This window comes from Rutilus rutilus (assembly GCF_951802725.1).
Source record: "Rutilus rutilus genome assembly, chromosome: 7".
Taxonomy (NCBI): domain Eukaryota; kingdom Metazoa; phylum Chordata; class Actinopteri; order Cypriniformes; family Leuciscidae; genus Rutilus; species Rutilus rutilus.
In genome coordinates this window covers 23,698,760-23,713,125 of record NC_140221.1, presented here as the reverse complement: position 1 = coordinate 23,713,125, position 14,366 = coordinate 23,698,760, and the positions used below count along the sequence as shown (strand labels likewise).

Sequence of the window (14,366 nt, the reverse complement as noted above, 5' to 3'; positions counted from 1 at the left end):
ACCAGAAACCATCAGCCAGTCACACCGCTTTACAGTAGTGAAAAACACATTTCTATACACATAACGCTTATGAAAAAAAAAAAAAAGCGAAATACAGAGTGAGCTGCAGCTGTGAGAAATGTACACGACCTAAGTTATCAGAAACATATACAGGTGAAACTCGAAAAATTTGAATATCGTGCAAAAGTTCATTTATTTCAGTAATTAAACTTAAAAGGTGAACAGAAAGATGAGAGACATGAGACATGCAGAAGAGCTAAAGGCCGCTATTGAAGCATCCTGGTCTTCCATAACACCTCAGTAGTGCCACAGGATGATAGCATCCATGCCACGCCGCATTGAGGCAGTAATTCATGCAAAAGGGGCCCAAACCAAGTACTGAGGACATATGCATGATAATACTTTTCAGAGGGCCGACATTTCTGTATTTAATTTTTTTTTTATTGATTTCATATAATATTCTAATTTTCTGAGATTTTGAATTTGGGGTTTTCATAAGCTGTAAGCCATAATCATCAAAATTATAACAAATAAAGGCTTGAAATATCTCACTTTGCATGAAATGAGTCTATATAATATATTAGTTTCACCTTTTAAGTTTAATTACTGAAATAAATGAACTTTTGCACGATATTCAAATTTTTCGAGTTTCACCTGTATTATATTCTTCATTCTATAAGCTTCAAACATTTTACCGTAGCTTGCCCTGTCATGCTTTGAGAGATGCATCTGTTTAATGCTTTTGAGACATGTTTTCCTCGGTACATAACTTACATTTTATGGTTATAAATGTTAGAGAGTCCCGCAAGCATTTCCATTTTGCATAACCTGACAAGCAGCAGGTCTCCATTAAACTCCATAAAACTTCAATAAACGAGCACTGATGCACGCCAAACAAACAGCACACAGTAGACTTATCCCTTTAATTCTGACTAAAACATACATTTTGCTAAAATATTTCTTGTTAGAAATTAATGTAGGTTTAAAATTAGTTCATTAATAATATTTGTATTTGAGTACTTACAGTAAAGGGACTTTTGTTGGAGTAGAATAAAACAATTTGTTCAAATGAGGGAATGTGTGCGTTACTCATCCCTCATTCATTTTTTAAATTGTAAGCAATCAGTTGTATTTTGGTTTAGAAAGTAATGTTTATATTTTAACCCTTTTTTGCAAATGATTTATAGCATAACCTACATAGATAAATTCACTACAGTAGGCTAGATTTGTTTTCATAACCTTTATATTGCACATATTTTGGAGGACAACGTTGGGCAGGATGAGAAATAAAAATTTTTTTTTACTTTTCATTCGATTCATTCAGATTAATGGTTTATCAAAATAATCATTTGATAAACATTAGATGCAGCCCTAGTCTTACGTAAATGGCCACTAAGAAACATGTTCGAAAACACTGAAAGACTGATTAGCTGACTAGTTGTTCAGGTAACCCAACTGTGATATTGAAAATATGTAGTGCTGCACACCCCAAACACTCACTAGGTGAGAGACACTTAAACGAAACAAAACACACAAGTCACAATGTCAATAAGCCAGTAGTCTTTTGCAATCACATTGAAATGCAGCTCTTCATGGAAATCACATATTTACCAGTCAAAGTAATGGAGAACGATGGAAGAAAGGATATTAGTCAGCATGATTTATGCAAATGCTAGACAAATGCCTCTGAGGAAAATCAATCGGGCTTGAGGACATGGCATTTGAGTAGCAGTACAGTAGACTGAAGATACCCGGCTGCTTTCTCATCTTTCACTGTTGTCTTGGCCAACACACCACAACTACGACCTAAAGAACAGAATAAAATATGGCTGGTAATGTTGTGACTCCTTTCACTTCTGTGAAAAATCTCCCACAGTAACAGTAGCAAAGGAAGCTAATGAATCAAGTGGAGGGGAAAGTACTAAAAGAGGAAAAGTTGAACCAAGATGTCATCAACACAGATTGTGGTTAGGAAGTGATGAATAAATCATCATGATCACAAGGGCTGGGTTAACAATATCAATTTTTCAATTTCAATCAATCTTCATTCTGATGAATCATTATTTTAAATTCTCTTGGGTTTCTTAAATCCCAAGATCAATCTTTTAGTCTATGATGTTTTTTGTAGATGTGTGAACAAAACTTTACTAAACCAGGGTTTTTCCTGCATTGAAAATATTTTGGCGGCTACCAAAATGACTATCTCCTGCCAAATAATGATTTAATGTGGCGGTACCTGCCATTCTGCAGTACTGGTACCCAGTGATAGCCGGCTGCTTTAAAGTGCTCTGTGAAGAGCTTCAAAGGTTTCTATTTACAATATGTTTTTGCAGTGTTGAGCTTTAGCCAATCACACACATCTGTCAAAACGGCTGAGTTTTTGTACAGTGCGTGTTTTGCACAGTTCGCGAATCCTTTTATTATAACCAACAAAGTATAAACAATGTCAATAAGGGACTCATTGTACAGCATAGACATAATATTATATTATCGTTATTGATTATAACGATGACAGGAGTTTTTGCATGAGTGCAGCTTTGTGTACCTCGCGTAAGTAATTGACAGCTTCAGTGATAAGGCCTGTATAGGCATTTTTAAATATAAAATAGTTCTATGGCTAAGCACTTTGTTTTATGATCTGACCTGACATTGGTTATTTTTTATTTCATGGATAAATAGGATGAGTTAATATTACAAACTGTTTCTTTGCATTTATTTTAGATTTTCAGTACTGGGCTCGCAGTTCACATGGGTAGGGTACTTTGTACTGTGTGTGTGGATGGCCGTGGTCCGTGGTCCGCCACCACCGAAGGCAATTTCTGACCCAGGAAAAATGTGTAGCTCATCCAAATAATCACATAAACCTTGTTGTTTTGTTACTTTACTTTTAAAATGAAACAACGTCTCAGCTTTCAAAATCTGTAAATTTTATCTCTACGATCTTTAATGTGCCAGACAGATCAATGTAGCGCCTCAGTTCAAGTGAAGCGGCAGCATTGAGCACATATGAACGATCCCAATTCACATGGATCCGCGAAAACGACAAAAAAATGCTGTATTCTGCTGCCAGACCATTAGATGGCAATGAAACACCAACACTATAGACCTTATGTGCCAGAGAAACGAGGGCGCCGCCATCTTTAGAATATTGTCTTGTAACTTCCGTTTTTGCGGTCGCTCTGTATATCTCTATGGCGCTTCTGTCCAGGAGTAATTAGCTTTTGAAGTGGATTTACTTAATGTAAAGTTAACGAAAGTTATCATGAGGACTATAATGTTTAAAGCAGATGACTAAACAAATGTCAGTCGACCGGGAAGATTTTAAAACGAGCCGTACATTAATAAACACGCAAAATCGCTGTGAAAATACAGACCGGAAGTCAAAAGACAACGAGCGCAGCGCTGAAAAGGGGCGGGGCTACATAAGGTCTATAGACTGAACATGTAATACGCATGTGCATGACGTCATCGTTTTCAGCGATTCACGTTTTTGTTGTTTACACGGAGACCGTTTTCAAAAACATGCACTTTGAAAAAAGTTTGAGCTCCCAAAACGCTGCTGTCGTGTAAATGAACAGCCAAAACGCATAAAAAGTTTTACGTTTTTAGTTTAACTAAGACTATGTTTACACGGAAACGATCTGAAGAGAAAACGCAAAAGTAGCGTTGCGTTATCACTTTTTATTCTGCGTTTAGACGAGCGTTATGGGGGGGAAATCTGCGTGCATATGGTGACGCAAAAGTGTGTGAAATTCGATGTAGCGCATGTCTGTGACGTAAACGCGTACGCGACGAGAGCCACCGTGAGCAGATCAGTGCCTTCACTGTCTAGCAGACTTTTGCGTTTTTACCCTTTAGACGGGAACGCGACGGTGGAGCGTTTTTAAGATTTCCACTCTGGAGGGTGGTTTCACTTTTTTGCGTTTTTAAGTCCCAAAAACGCCGTCGCCGTCTAAACGAAAGGCACATCTGATCAAATATTTTTACGTTTTCACCCGCGAGCGTTCTCGTGTAAACAGGACCTAAAAATAAACACCACTTAGATGTAATAATGTGGACTCTGTTGTTAATTTTAACCTTTAATCTTATAGTAATACATAAACTGACAGGGTTCTTTTTACCCTGTAGTTTACAGCATCAGTTGAGAGAGATTTTTTTCTTTTATGTGTATTTTACATGTATTGTATCTGATCCAAATGAATCAATATAAATCGAATTGAAATCAAATCAAGAGCTTGTGAATAAGAATCAAATCTATCTGCTAAATCTACAGTATGTCAATACCCATCCCTAATGTTCACAGATAACATCATCACAGGGGAATGTTGCTGCCTAACCAGGTTCGGTCATTGCCAATTTGTAAGCCTCTTCATGTGGCGGCAACTGCAGCAGGCCTCATCCGGGCAAGCCTGATGTTTAATTGTATCATAATCTTCAATAAATCTGTAATCTGAATTTAAATTTCAGACTGAAAAAAAGACCCCAACAGCAGCTTGTTTACAGCACCTAAATGTAAAACGGGCCATAGAAAACAAGCTACACAAGTTAATATTTAATACTACATAGCAATAATGTTCCTCTAGTCTACGGCCTACACAAATGCTCTAAGAATAACATTACTGGTATGTTACTCTTCTAACATAAAGGTTAATCCACATAGGCATACATCTAGGCTATATGCTATTTATTTTCTAATGCACAGAAATTCTGACATCAATATTAATTTCAGATACGAACCCTAAAGGTCATATAAAAGATACACTGTTGTCATAAGCAGTTCATGGCTTGAATAAGATACACTGTGCTCCAAACATTATGCCAGTCAAAAGCTCCTGTGAGTCTATGTTGGCTCTGTTATTCATAGCTTTTGTGTATTTTATGTTTGGTGGCGTTTGTCAAACCCCTTACTGGCAGCCTAATTTGGCCATGTAAGAACAAGACGAACAGTATCATTTCCAAAATTAGCCAAAGTCTTTAGACCAAGACTGTAAGAAACTGTGCTGAGGAGGTAATTGGGAGCAAGTTGTGCTGAGAGGTAGAGTAGAGAGGTCACTCATGTCTGAAACAAGGCTCAGATTAAGGGTGGTAAAAGAAACCCTCTGCTAACTTTTTAATGAGGGCACACTCAAGCCCCCAGAAAACATTCATGGAAATGTACAGACCTGAGCAACACTCATTCCAGCTATCAGCTACATCAGTGTAGTCAAGCTCATTTTGTGCAATTTGAAAATTAAATGGTTATTTCTGAAAAAAGAAACCTGAAGGCAACAAACAAACTGAAACATTATCCCATTCATACTCTGCCAGGACAATAGACAGATGAGAAGAGAGAGTTTTTCTAATGCTCCAGATGAGTGGACCTATTATTATCCTGAGGGTTACACTAAATCGCAGCCTAGTAGCGTACTGCAGTCCATTCAAGAAAAATAATCAGTGTTTATGAATGTGCACTGATATTTCCACTATTTAAATGGCACTCAACAGGTCAATAGTCATAACAAAGACTATGGATGTACAAAGAAACTGCAATATGGGGGAATACGTCCTGCCTTCTAAATAAAAGAGCCAATCACTGATTGGTAAAGTCATCGCATCACTGCAGCTGCCGTTAGAAGCTCCGGCTTCCATAAAAAATAATAATAATAAAAACATATTTATGTAAGATTTTGTTGCTGATTTGAAATATGTTATTTAATTGTGAGTTCGGCAAGCAGATTTCAGGATTCCCCCATTCAGATAGATAGGACTTGCTCTTGGATGCCTGAAGTAGCTGCACAGAATTGTTGCAAATATGGCTGCCGAATGAACAAAATTTCCTTGAAAGGGACTTTGACTATACCAACAGCTCCTAAAACGAATCAACCAGTGTACTTTCAAATGGGCTATTTTACATTGTCAGTGTTTTATTTTGTTCCCTAATGTCCACTTATAATGTTAGACAAAGTGTCTTGAATCAGATCACTTACTGCTTCAAGATCAAACGATTTTGTTGTTACATTTTTGTTCAAATGTCCGATTTTATTCTTTTATTTCTGCTGTTTGACACAATAATAACTATATTAGACTACAATTTAAAAACACAATATGGTTATATTAATAATAACTATTATTATTATTATTATTATTATTACGTTCCTTAACAGACATTGATATGCAAATGTAGACGGTCATTTTTTGAATTTGTTGCCGGCTTGGGGGCAGCTTTGCCATTTGAACATTAGAGTATGTCTCTACACAACAATTACCTCTTTTATTTCAAGCAAGCAAGGAAAATCCATGAAATGTGGCATTTAGAAGCGGGAGAAATTTCTGTGTATGTGTCCTTAAGAGCTGTGTGCTCCACACATGTATCCTCCAGCCTATAAGAGTCCTGAAAGTGAGGGGATAAGAAGACTATCCTGCTGATTAGCTGCTCCATATGAGACTACACTAATCCCCGAGAGAGAAAGAGGGAAAAGTCCCAGTCCAGCTCAACCCCAGAAGGCACACACCAAAACAAACACACAAATGCAGCCAGCTCACATCTCTCATTCGGTTTCTACCTGCAGAGCCAGTATCTGTAACAGAACGTGCTGAACAGACAGAGATCATATAACCAATGAACAGAGGAATTGCCAAATAACCTGCCAGATCATCACTTTAGCTGCCTATTAAATCCTCTCTGAAGTGCTTCAATGGTGAAAATAAAGTGTCAGTACAGGACAATATCTTGACTGCAGACTTTTCCCCAGGGATAATTGACAGCTTGGCCCAGTTTTCACTGTCCCTTTAAATACTTCACAGCAGTGGCAAAAAAAAAAAACGGGCCGATCAGGAATTCATACTGTTGCAGCAAATACCAAAATGGACATGCTCACTGCTGACGTCAAAAGCGGACGCAGGCGAGGGGATGCAGCAGAATTCCTAACGCAGCATTGTGTACTGTATTCTGTGCTAATTAGTCCGCTGTTGCATTAAGAGAGAAAACACTGCTAAAAATACCAGCACAGTTGCTCACCAGCATACAACACATGCCCTTATTACCAGACATATTACTCTAAAAGATGTGTCCTGAGAAATGACTATGGCCCACATTAAAACTAATTAAAACTCTCTCTGCCAAAGCCATGAGTTTGAGGTGGGACTACCTGTTTAGTCTAACATTGGAAGACGGGGGAGTGTTCGGGAAATATGTTTGGAAAAGTCATATGAAATTACTTTCAGCAGTTTTGAAACCATGAAGTCGAGATAAAGCTATCATTGTGCCACATTTCTTTCCTTTCCTTTCCTTTCCTTTCAAGGTGGGGTAAGCAGTATTTGAACAACACTGTTTGGAAGTTAGTTGGACCGACACACGAACAAACAACAACAAACGTGTGCAGCCAATCAGCATTAGGGAGTGTATGACAGTGGAGGAGAGAGAAGACGCAAGAGGGAGATTTGAAGAAAGACTGCAGAAATAGAGATGAGACACATGCAAAAGAGAAAAGCTCAGAAGAAATCACTGGAAAATGAATGGGTTATGACTGGAAAAGAGCTTTAGGACCTGCGTTAATATTAGAAAAGCTTTCCATCGCTGGACAGAGCTAAGTGGGAAGGGGTGGGGAAAATTGAAATACATTTTTTTATTTAAAAAAATATCAACAATGTCCAACAGTGTTTTTGAAATATCGCTTACCTCACCTTTAAAGTGGTGTGCTTTCACCTCTCATTAAAAGCCCAAACTTAAGCCCAGACCAGTAAAATATTGTAATGTGACTGTTGTAATATGAAGTCTGCATGGGACATATTTGATAAAACAAAAAAAAGTTATTAAAAGTGAGTTAAGCTACCTGTGCTGTTTCTGTGCACAATTTATCAACACACATATAAGAAAAGTATACTTAGAGCTATGGGTGCGCTAAACGGTCAATTACACACAAAAGCATGTCAAAATGCCCGTCTTGGCGAGGATTTACATTTGATTACTTCAATTTCTGTAGCAGACTATTGGCTAAATACTATACCGTTTTAGTTCAGTACTGACACGTATCAGGATATGTATTGTATCGTGGCCTCTGTATCATGACACATATTGTAATGTGACTTTGTTGCAGATACACAGCTCTAATTGATACACTGGTACCAGCTGTGCTTTCTCACCCTCTCTTCTCTCCTACATCAAGTTGACAAACACCGCAACGTGTACCGTATTTTAATTTAAAAAGTATATAGTGTGTTTCAGAGCGAAGCGTGTCATTTGTTTTCATGCATGCAGCTCAAGATTCTGTGTTTTCAGCAGCTCACAGCGGCAAATGCAGCAAACTAGTGAGAATTTGTAATGAGAAGCGTTTGTAAACTTGCTGCCACATAAACTTAAAGGTCTCCTTGCAGTTTTCCAAATAAAAGCTTGAAGGTTTAACTTAAAGAAACATAATGTTTGTAATTTTACTGCTGTACTGTAAAATAACGTATTTGTTGTATTGTATCATAATAATAATAATGTTTATTAATAATAATAATAATAATACCAGGCCTAAACCGAATTGTGTGATTATAAAAGGTGCAGAGAAACCAGTTTTCTGTGGTGAATTGCAGAAGTAGGACAGGATCACGAGCAGAGAGCCATTCTATATGGATGTGCTGCACAGAGGTTATGATGGTCCACTGAACTCCAAACACAGCTGAGGTGGTACATTGAGCAGAGCACCATGCTAAAGCCCAGAGAGACTCAGGCTAATGATGCTTCTCTTAGTTAAGGGAAAAGAAAACAAGATATTAACTGAAAACCATAACACTCAGCAGCTCTCAGTGAAAGTGAAGGGCTGTAAATACTGCTAGTTACTATGAGCGATGGAAAGAGATTGACCTTGAGAGAACTGGCTGAGGGGCTTTAGATGGACAGGCTTTAGTCTTATCAGGTCAGTGGTCTCCAGGACACAATGTTCTTTCAGAGCCTTTATTTCTTTGACTAAATCTGTGGCATTTATTTCCATATAAGGATAAACCAGCTGCACTTGCAGAAGTATTTGTGAATAAACAAAAGCTCAAAATATTGTATGCATAATCAACGGTTACAACATTTTAACTCTTTCCCTGCCATTGACGGAATTTTCCGGCTTTCAGTGTTTCACTGTTTTACGGTAGACGGCGCTATTACACATCTTCTGAAAGAGTACTGAATCTCCTGATCAAAACATGCGAAGATGATGCAGAAACAAGCGATGTAATATGTAATCATATGCTTAAGTAAAATAATGCGATTATCAACATTAAACAGCATATAAATCAAAATCGCCTAATGTTACTGAATGAAATGTCGACTCAGGACGAGCTGTAGTGGTGCGTTCAAGTCCTCCTGGGAAGTTCGTGTTTACGACGGCAGGTGCGTTCAAGTCAATTTGGTCGGAGTAAGATGGTGGTGTACTTTCTCTCAATAAATTACACAAAAATACAGTAAGGTTCTTAAACTCTAGATCTAGAAAATGAAGAACAAAGAAATGTGCATCAGGTGTGCTTTGCTTTTTTATGTTTTTAATTCATTTAAGAAGCCACTGCAAACTTTATCGTTACATATTATATTGTTATATTATAATGCCATTATATTCTGTGCAGGCAATTAGATTACTTAGAAAAGCCGTACAATATCACTGCTAAATACCAGGGGGGTAATCCAGAACCCCTGGAAAGCATACCATCCCCAGGGGCCGCCATTGGCTAACAAGCCATCACCTGCTGTTAGCATTCCATTGACTCCCATTCATTTTGGCGTCACTTTGACGAATAACTTTACATCTGAGCCGTTTAAAGACTCTATTTGTCCATTGCTTATTTCTAAAGAAACCATTAGGCTCCATTACCTTGTATCTTACGTTATGGCCCCGTAGAAGCAGTTTTTGTAAAAACAGGCTAACGATTGCGTCATAACCTAGCGACTCTCTGGAAATTACCATATAGACAGGAGGAGAAGCTCGCAGTCAGTCGGGGGGACGTGGAGGCATAAAGTCCGATAAAGTCAAGGGAGAAGCCCATAGAGAGTCATAAAGTTGCTCCTGCTCCTAGCTCATGGACAGATCCTACTCACGCTCTCCGTCTCTGCAAGATTCGTAAGGGAATGATTCAGATTTCTTTGGCACAGCTACTAGAAGACTTACAACTGTCAGACAGGTTGCTCACGTCACATCTACGTCATCAAGCTCAGTTTGAGGCTGCGCAGTACGCTCAGCCATCAGGAAGTGAGTGCTTCTAATTGACTTCACTTTTCTCCGTTGAAGTCTATGGGGTCGCTGTGTCCATTTCTTTTACTGTCTATGCTAAATACCTTTAAGTATTGTGGTATTCCACCATGTTTCTCACAGACACGCCCCCCCCCCCCAACTCGTAAAGATCGGGGCTTAAAGAAAATCCGAGCTTCCCACACGTATTTATGACATTGTGGTGGCGTTCATGTGCGTTCAACTTGTAAATACGATCAATACATGATGACTTGAACGCACCATAGGACTGTGCAAGCATTAGGGGTGTTGATGGACTCGATCTACTCCATCTGTGTTTTGATCATCGTTCTGAATCCGATCTGGATGTAGTCTTTGACAAAAAAGTGATTTTCTCAGCTTTTTGCTCAAAATGTTGCTTTTTTTTTTTGTCCCACATTCAAGTGTTGATAAAAAGGAATGAATGAAGCTAGAATAAAGCAGTTTTTATTTGTATTTATAAAAGCAGAGGGTCTGTTCTTTCTTTTGATATGTTGCATGTTCAGATATTCATACAACAAAATATTCTGGGGGCCATGACATTTTTGTGAAAATGACCAAAAAAGCTGGTGGATGACAATTTTTTTTTTTTTTTCTACCTGAAAAAGAGTTAAAAAAAAATAATAGTCTTGTTTTCAGACAAAGTAAAATAATAACTGTATAATATTATTGACCTAATTTAAATAATTTCATATTTATATTTTATTATTATTTAAATAAACAAGTATAATTATATTAACCCTCTGATGGTCTTTATTTATGTCTACACTTGAGTTTTTTGGGGTCTCTAGAGACCCCAGACAATAACATTTAATTTTGTAACAAGATAATAGTTTTTTTTTTTTTACAAATGTAATTTTATTCTGTTTGTTAATGTTTTTACTCACCATTTGTGCAGTTTTTGGAGAATTTATGATATTTTTTTAATTTCTATAAATAAATAAATAAATAAATATTTAAATAGCCTTTTTACAAAAAAACTGCATTTGATGTAAAATTCACTTTATAAAAGACCCAGATTTCTAACTTTCATTCATGGGGATAACATGGATAATTTTAAATGGTTTAATGTAACATTTTTGCCCATTTTTTGGAAAATGCAGTTTTAAAATAAAAATAAAATAATTTTAACCACTAGATGGCTATAGAGCTCCACTATATGCTATTTGCTATTTGACTACCTGAAAGATATCTTTTCACAAGTTGGATTCAGTTGGATTCATATCTAAATATTATAAAATCACAATTATAACAAAAATAAAATATTTTTGTCAAAGTTTAGCATTTTTTTGTACCAAAAAAAACCCAGTTTTTCAATAATGTTACATTATGATTAGAACCAAACCTGAACAAAATGTTACAAAGAGAAATGTTGGAGTCTTAAGATTTTATCATTTATTTCAATCATTTATTTTTAATCTAATTCTAGATTCTAGACACACACAATTGTGTGTGTGTGTGTGTGTGTGTGTGTGTGTGTGTGTGTGTGTGTGTGTGTGTGTGTGTGTGTGTGTGTGTGTGTGTGTGAGAGAGAGAGAGAGAGAGAGTGTGTGAGTACACATTGTCGGTGTCAGTGTCACCACTTTATATTTGTGTTGGTTCTGCATTTTGGATGATTTTATTTGACAAACTATAGCCTTACAAATGTGTGTGTGTGTGTGTGTGTGCGCACATTTTCAATGTGTCAGTGTCACCAATTTATTTTTGTGGTGGTACTGCATTTTGGATGATTTTATTTTACAAATGATAAGAGAAGAGTTTTTATAGTCTCAAAAATGTATTCCTCTATATGTGTGTGTGTGTGTGTGTGTGTGTGTGTGTGTGTGTGTACACGCGTGTTGTGAGCAATATAATTTAGCATTGTGGAGGTTTTTTGCATTGGTGGAAGTGTGCCACTTTATTTGTGCCATTTCTGTCGATGTGTTCTGCGTTGTTTCTGATTTTGATGATGAATTGTGTCTATTTTGATTGCACGAGTGTCACAATTTTTATCACGCTAACATAAAAACAGATATCATTCCAATTTTTTTTTTTTTTTGTAGATCTAGAAAGTGTTGAGAGCCGTAGAAGGTTTCATACCATTTGGACAAAGGGAACATTTTTTTTTATTTGAGTAAAAGTCATTTGGGGTCCCAAAAGTAAACCATCAGAGGGTTAAATATATATATTCATCAAATTTGGTTTTCTTATGTAAAGTTTTGGGTTGAAGACCCATGATGTTCTCGGCCCTATACTATCACTATCGCAATCATAAGACAAGTGCAGCTGGTCCACTCATTTTTCCACACCCACTTGTAGGAAACTTCTCCAGGGGAAACAGTATAATGGTCCAGTGTATGGTCTTTATAAGACAGTTCAAGAATACATCGACATGACAGGAAGCCTTCACACACAGATCTCCTTCAAAAGCCTTGTCTGTGACTAAAAACATTTGTAACTGTAACTACTGAGTCATGAGATCAATTCATCCATTACCAGGATAGCTGCTGAGTTACTCCCTTCTCAACTTTTTCACACTGTGGCCAAGTGATTTGTTGTCACGTGTGATCTACCCCGGTCCCCAATGCTCAACTATCATCATCACTACATCATTTCCAGGGAAGAGGAAACGGGTCTAGCCCAATCACAAAGAGCAAACCGATTGTAAATAGATTCTGTTAGATATCGTAAAAGCTAAGCATTTAATTTGTCTAGTATTCATAAAAACAAAGGAACTGATAACTGATAACAAAACACTGAACACTGACTTTGAACTTTTGACGTTTCTTAACTGAGAAAAACTAAATTACACTTCACCGACACAGTGCTAACTCAAAACATATTTCAGCTCTTAAATAAATATTTCCCAATATACCAAATACCTCTAAAACGAAATCGATTTTTTTTAGTTCTAAATCGAACTATCCTGCAAAAACACAGTTTTAGTCCTGTTATAACACATTCAAAGGCAATATGTTTCACAATAAATTAATGTTAGTCTATTTAAAACAGTTGCCATAAAATGCTTCTTACACTACAATTTCTCTGATATACAAAGGAATAGGCTTACAGAAAATGATGTTTAAAAGACCAAACAGCAACAAAGGCACTGGCTGACCTTAGTGGAATAATTCACCCCAAAAATAAAAACTGTCCTCATTAACTCACCTCCTTTCAAAACTGCATGATTTCTTTCACCAAAAAAGGATGATAATATTCACCATTCACTTTCATTGTATGGAAAGAACAAAGAAGCAACGAAAATTAATGGAGACAGAGACTGTCATTCTGCCAACTTCTCCTTTTGTGTTCCATGAAAGAAAGTCGTGCTTGTTTGTAACAACATGAGGGTGATCAAATGGTAAATTTTCATTTTTGGGTGAGCTATTTCTTTAAATACATGGTTTCTGAACTCTAATTTAAATGACATTAAACAGCTCTGTATGACAGCTGACCGTGTCTCAAACCCTAGTGAGCTGCCTACAGACAGTATTTTTGAGCATGACAAACTTAGTTGATGGTCAAAGTGTTCAGAACGTTCCAGACACGTCTATGAAACCAAAAATGCTGTCTAGTTAGGCAGCTCACTAGGTTTTGCGACACAGCCACTGACTCTGGCTGGCTTTGCGGCGTGTTTGGCTCAGCAACTTCATATGAGGCAACCGCCAGTTTAAAGATAAAAATGAATTAAAGGGACAGTCCCATAACACAGATGTCACTACATATAATCCTAAGATTACCTTAAGCGAGTTGTTTTTGTGTAATATCTGCTCAGGTTGAAGCGGTCTGACTGGTTGCTCGTTAGCTGATTAGCTAGAAGGTCATTCGCAATCGACTGTGAGAAATAAAGCCTCCTGAATGAACGTGTTCTCCATAAATTACCTTGTCACTGATGTTTTCCGTGCTGTCAGGGTCTCCTCCTCCTCCTCGCCGTCTCAGCTCCGTCATTTTTGCTTATTTCAGTCTAAATGATACATAGATATCGTAGGAGGTCCGCGTTAAAATGAAGCAGAGCGGGTTTCGTGTCAGTCTCAATAATCCGGTTAATTTAAACGACTGCGACCATCAAAGTGTCTCCCGCGGCAGGTGGAGGGACAGACAGCCTGCGTGCATTTGTTTATGCCCACAGATCTGCTGCTGTTTTGTTAGTTAAGTGAGAGACCAACCCCCTCTCTC

At 37.4% G+C, this 14,366-nt stretch overlaps 1 protein-coding gene across 1 annotated transcript in view; it reads right to left on the bottom strand.

Annotated features, from left to right (window-relative positions):
- The window catches only part of cds1 (CDP-diacylglycerol synthase (phosphatidate cytidylyltransferase) 1), a 29,117-nt gene extending 14,751 nt beyond the window's left edge, over window positions 1–14,366 (bottom strand). Inside the window, exon 1 of the mRNA XM_084413522.1 lies at window positions 14,073–14,366. Coding sequence (XP_084269648.1) covers window positions 14,073–14,138 — 66 coding nt within the window. The 5' untranslated portion in view covers window positions 14,139–14,366. The remainder of the gene's footprint in view (window positions 1–14,072) is intronic.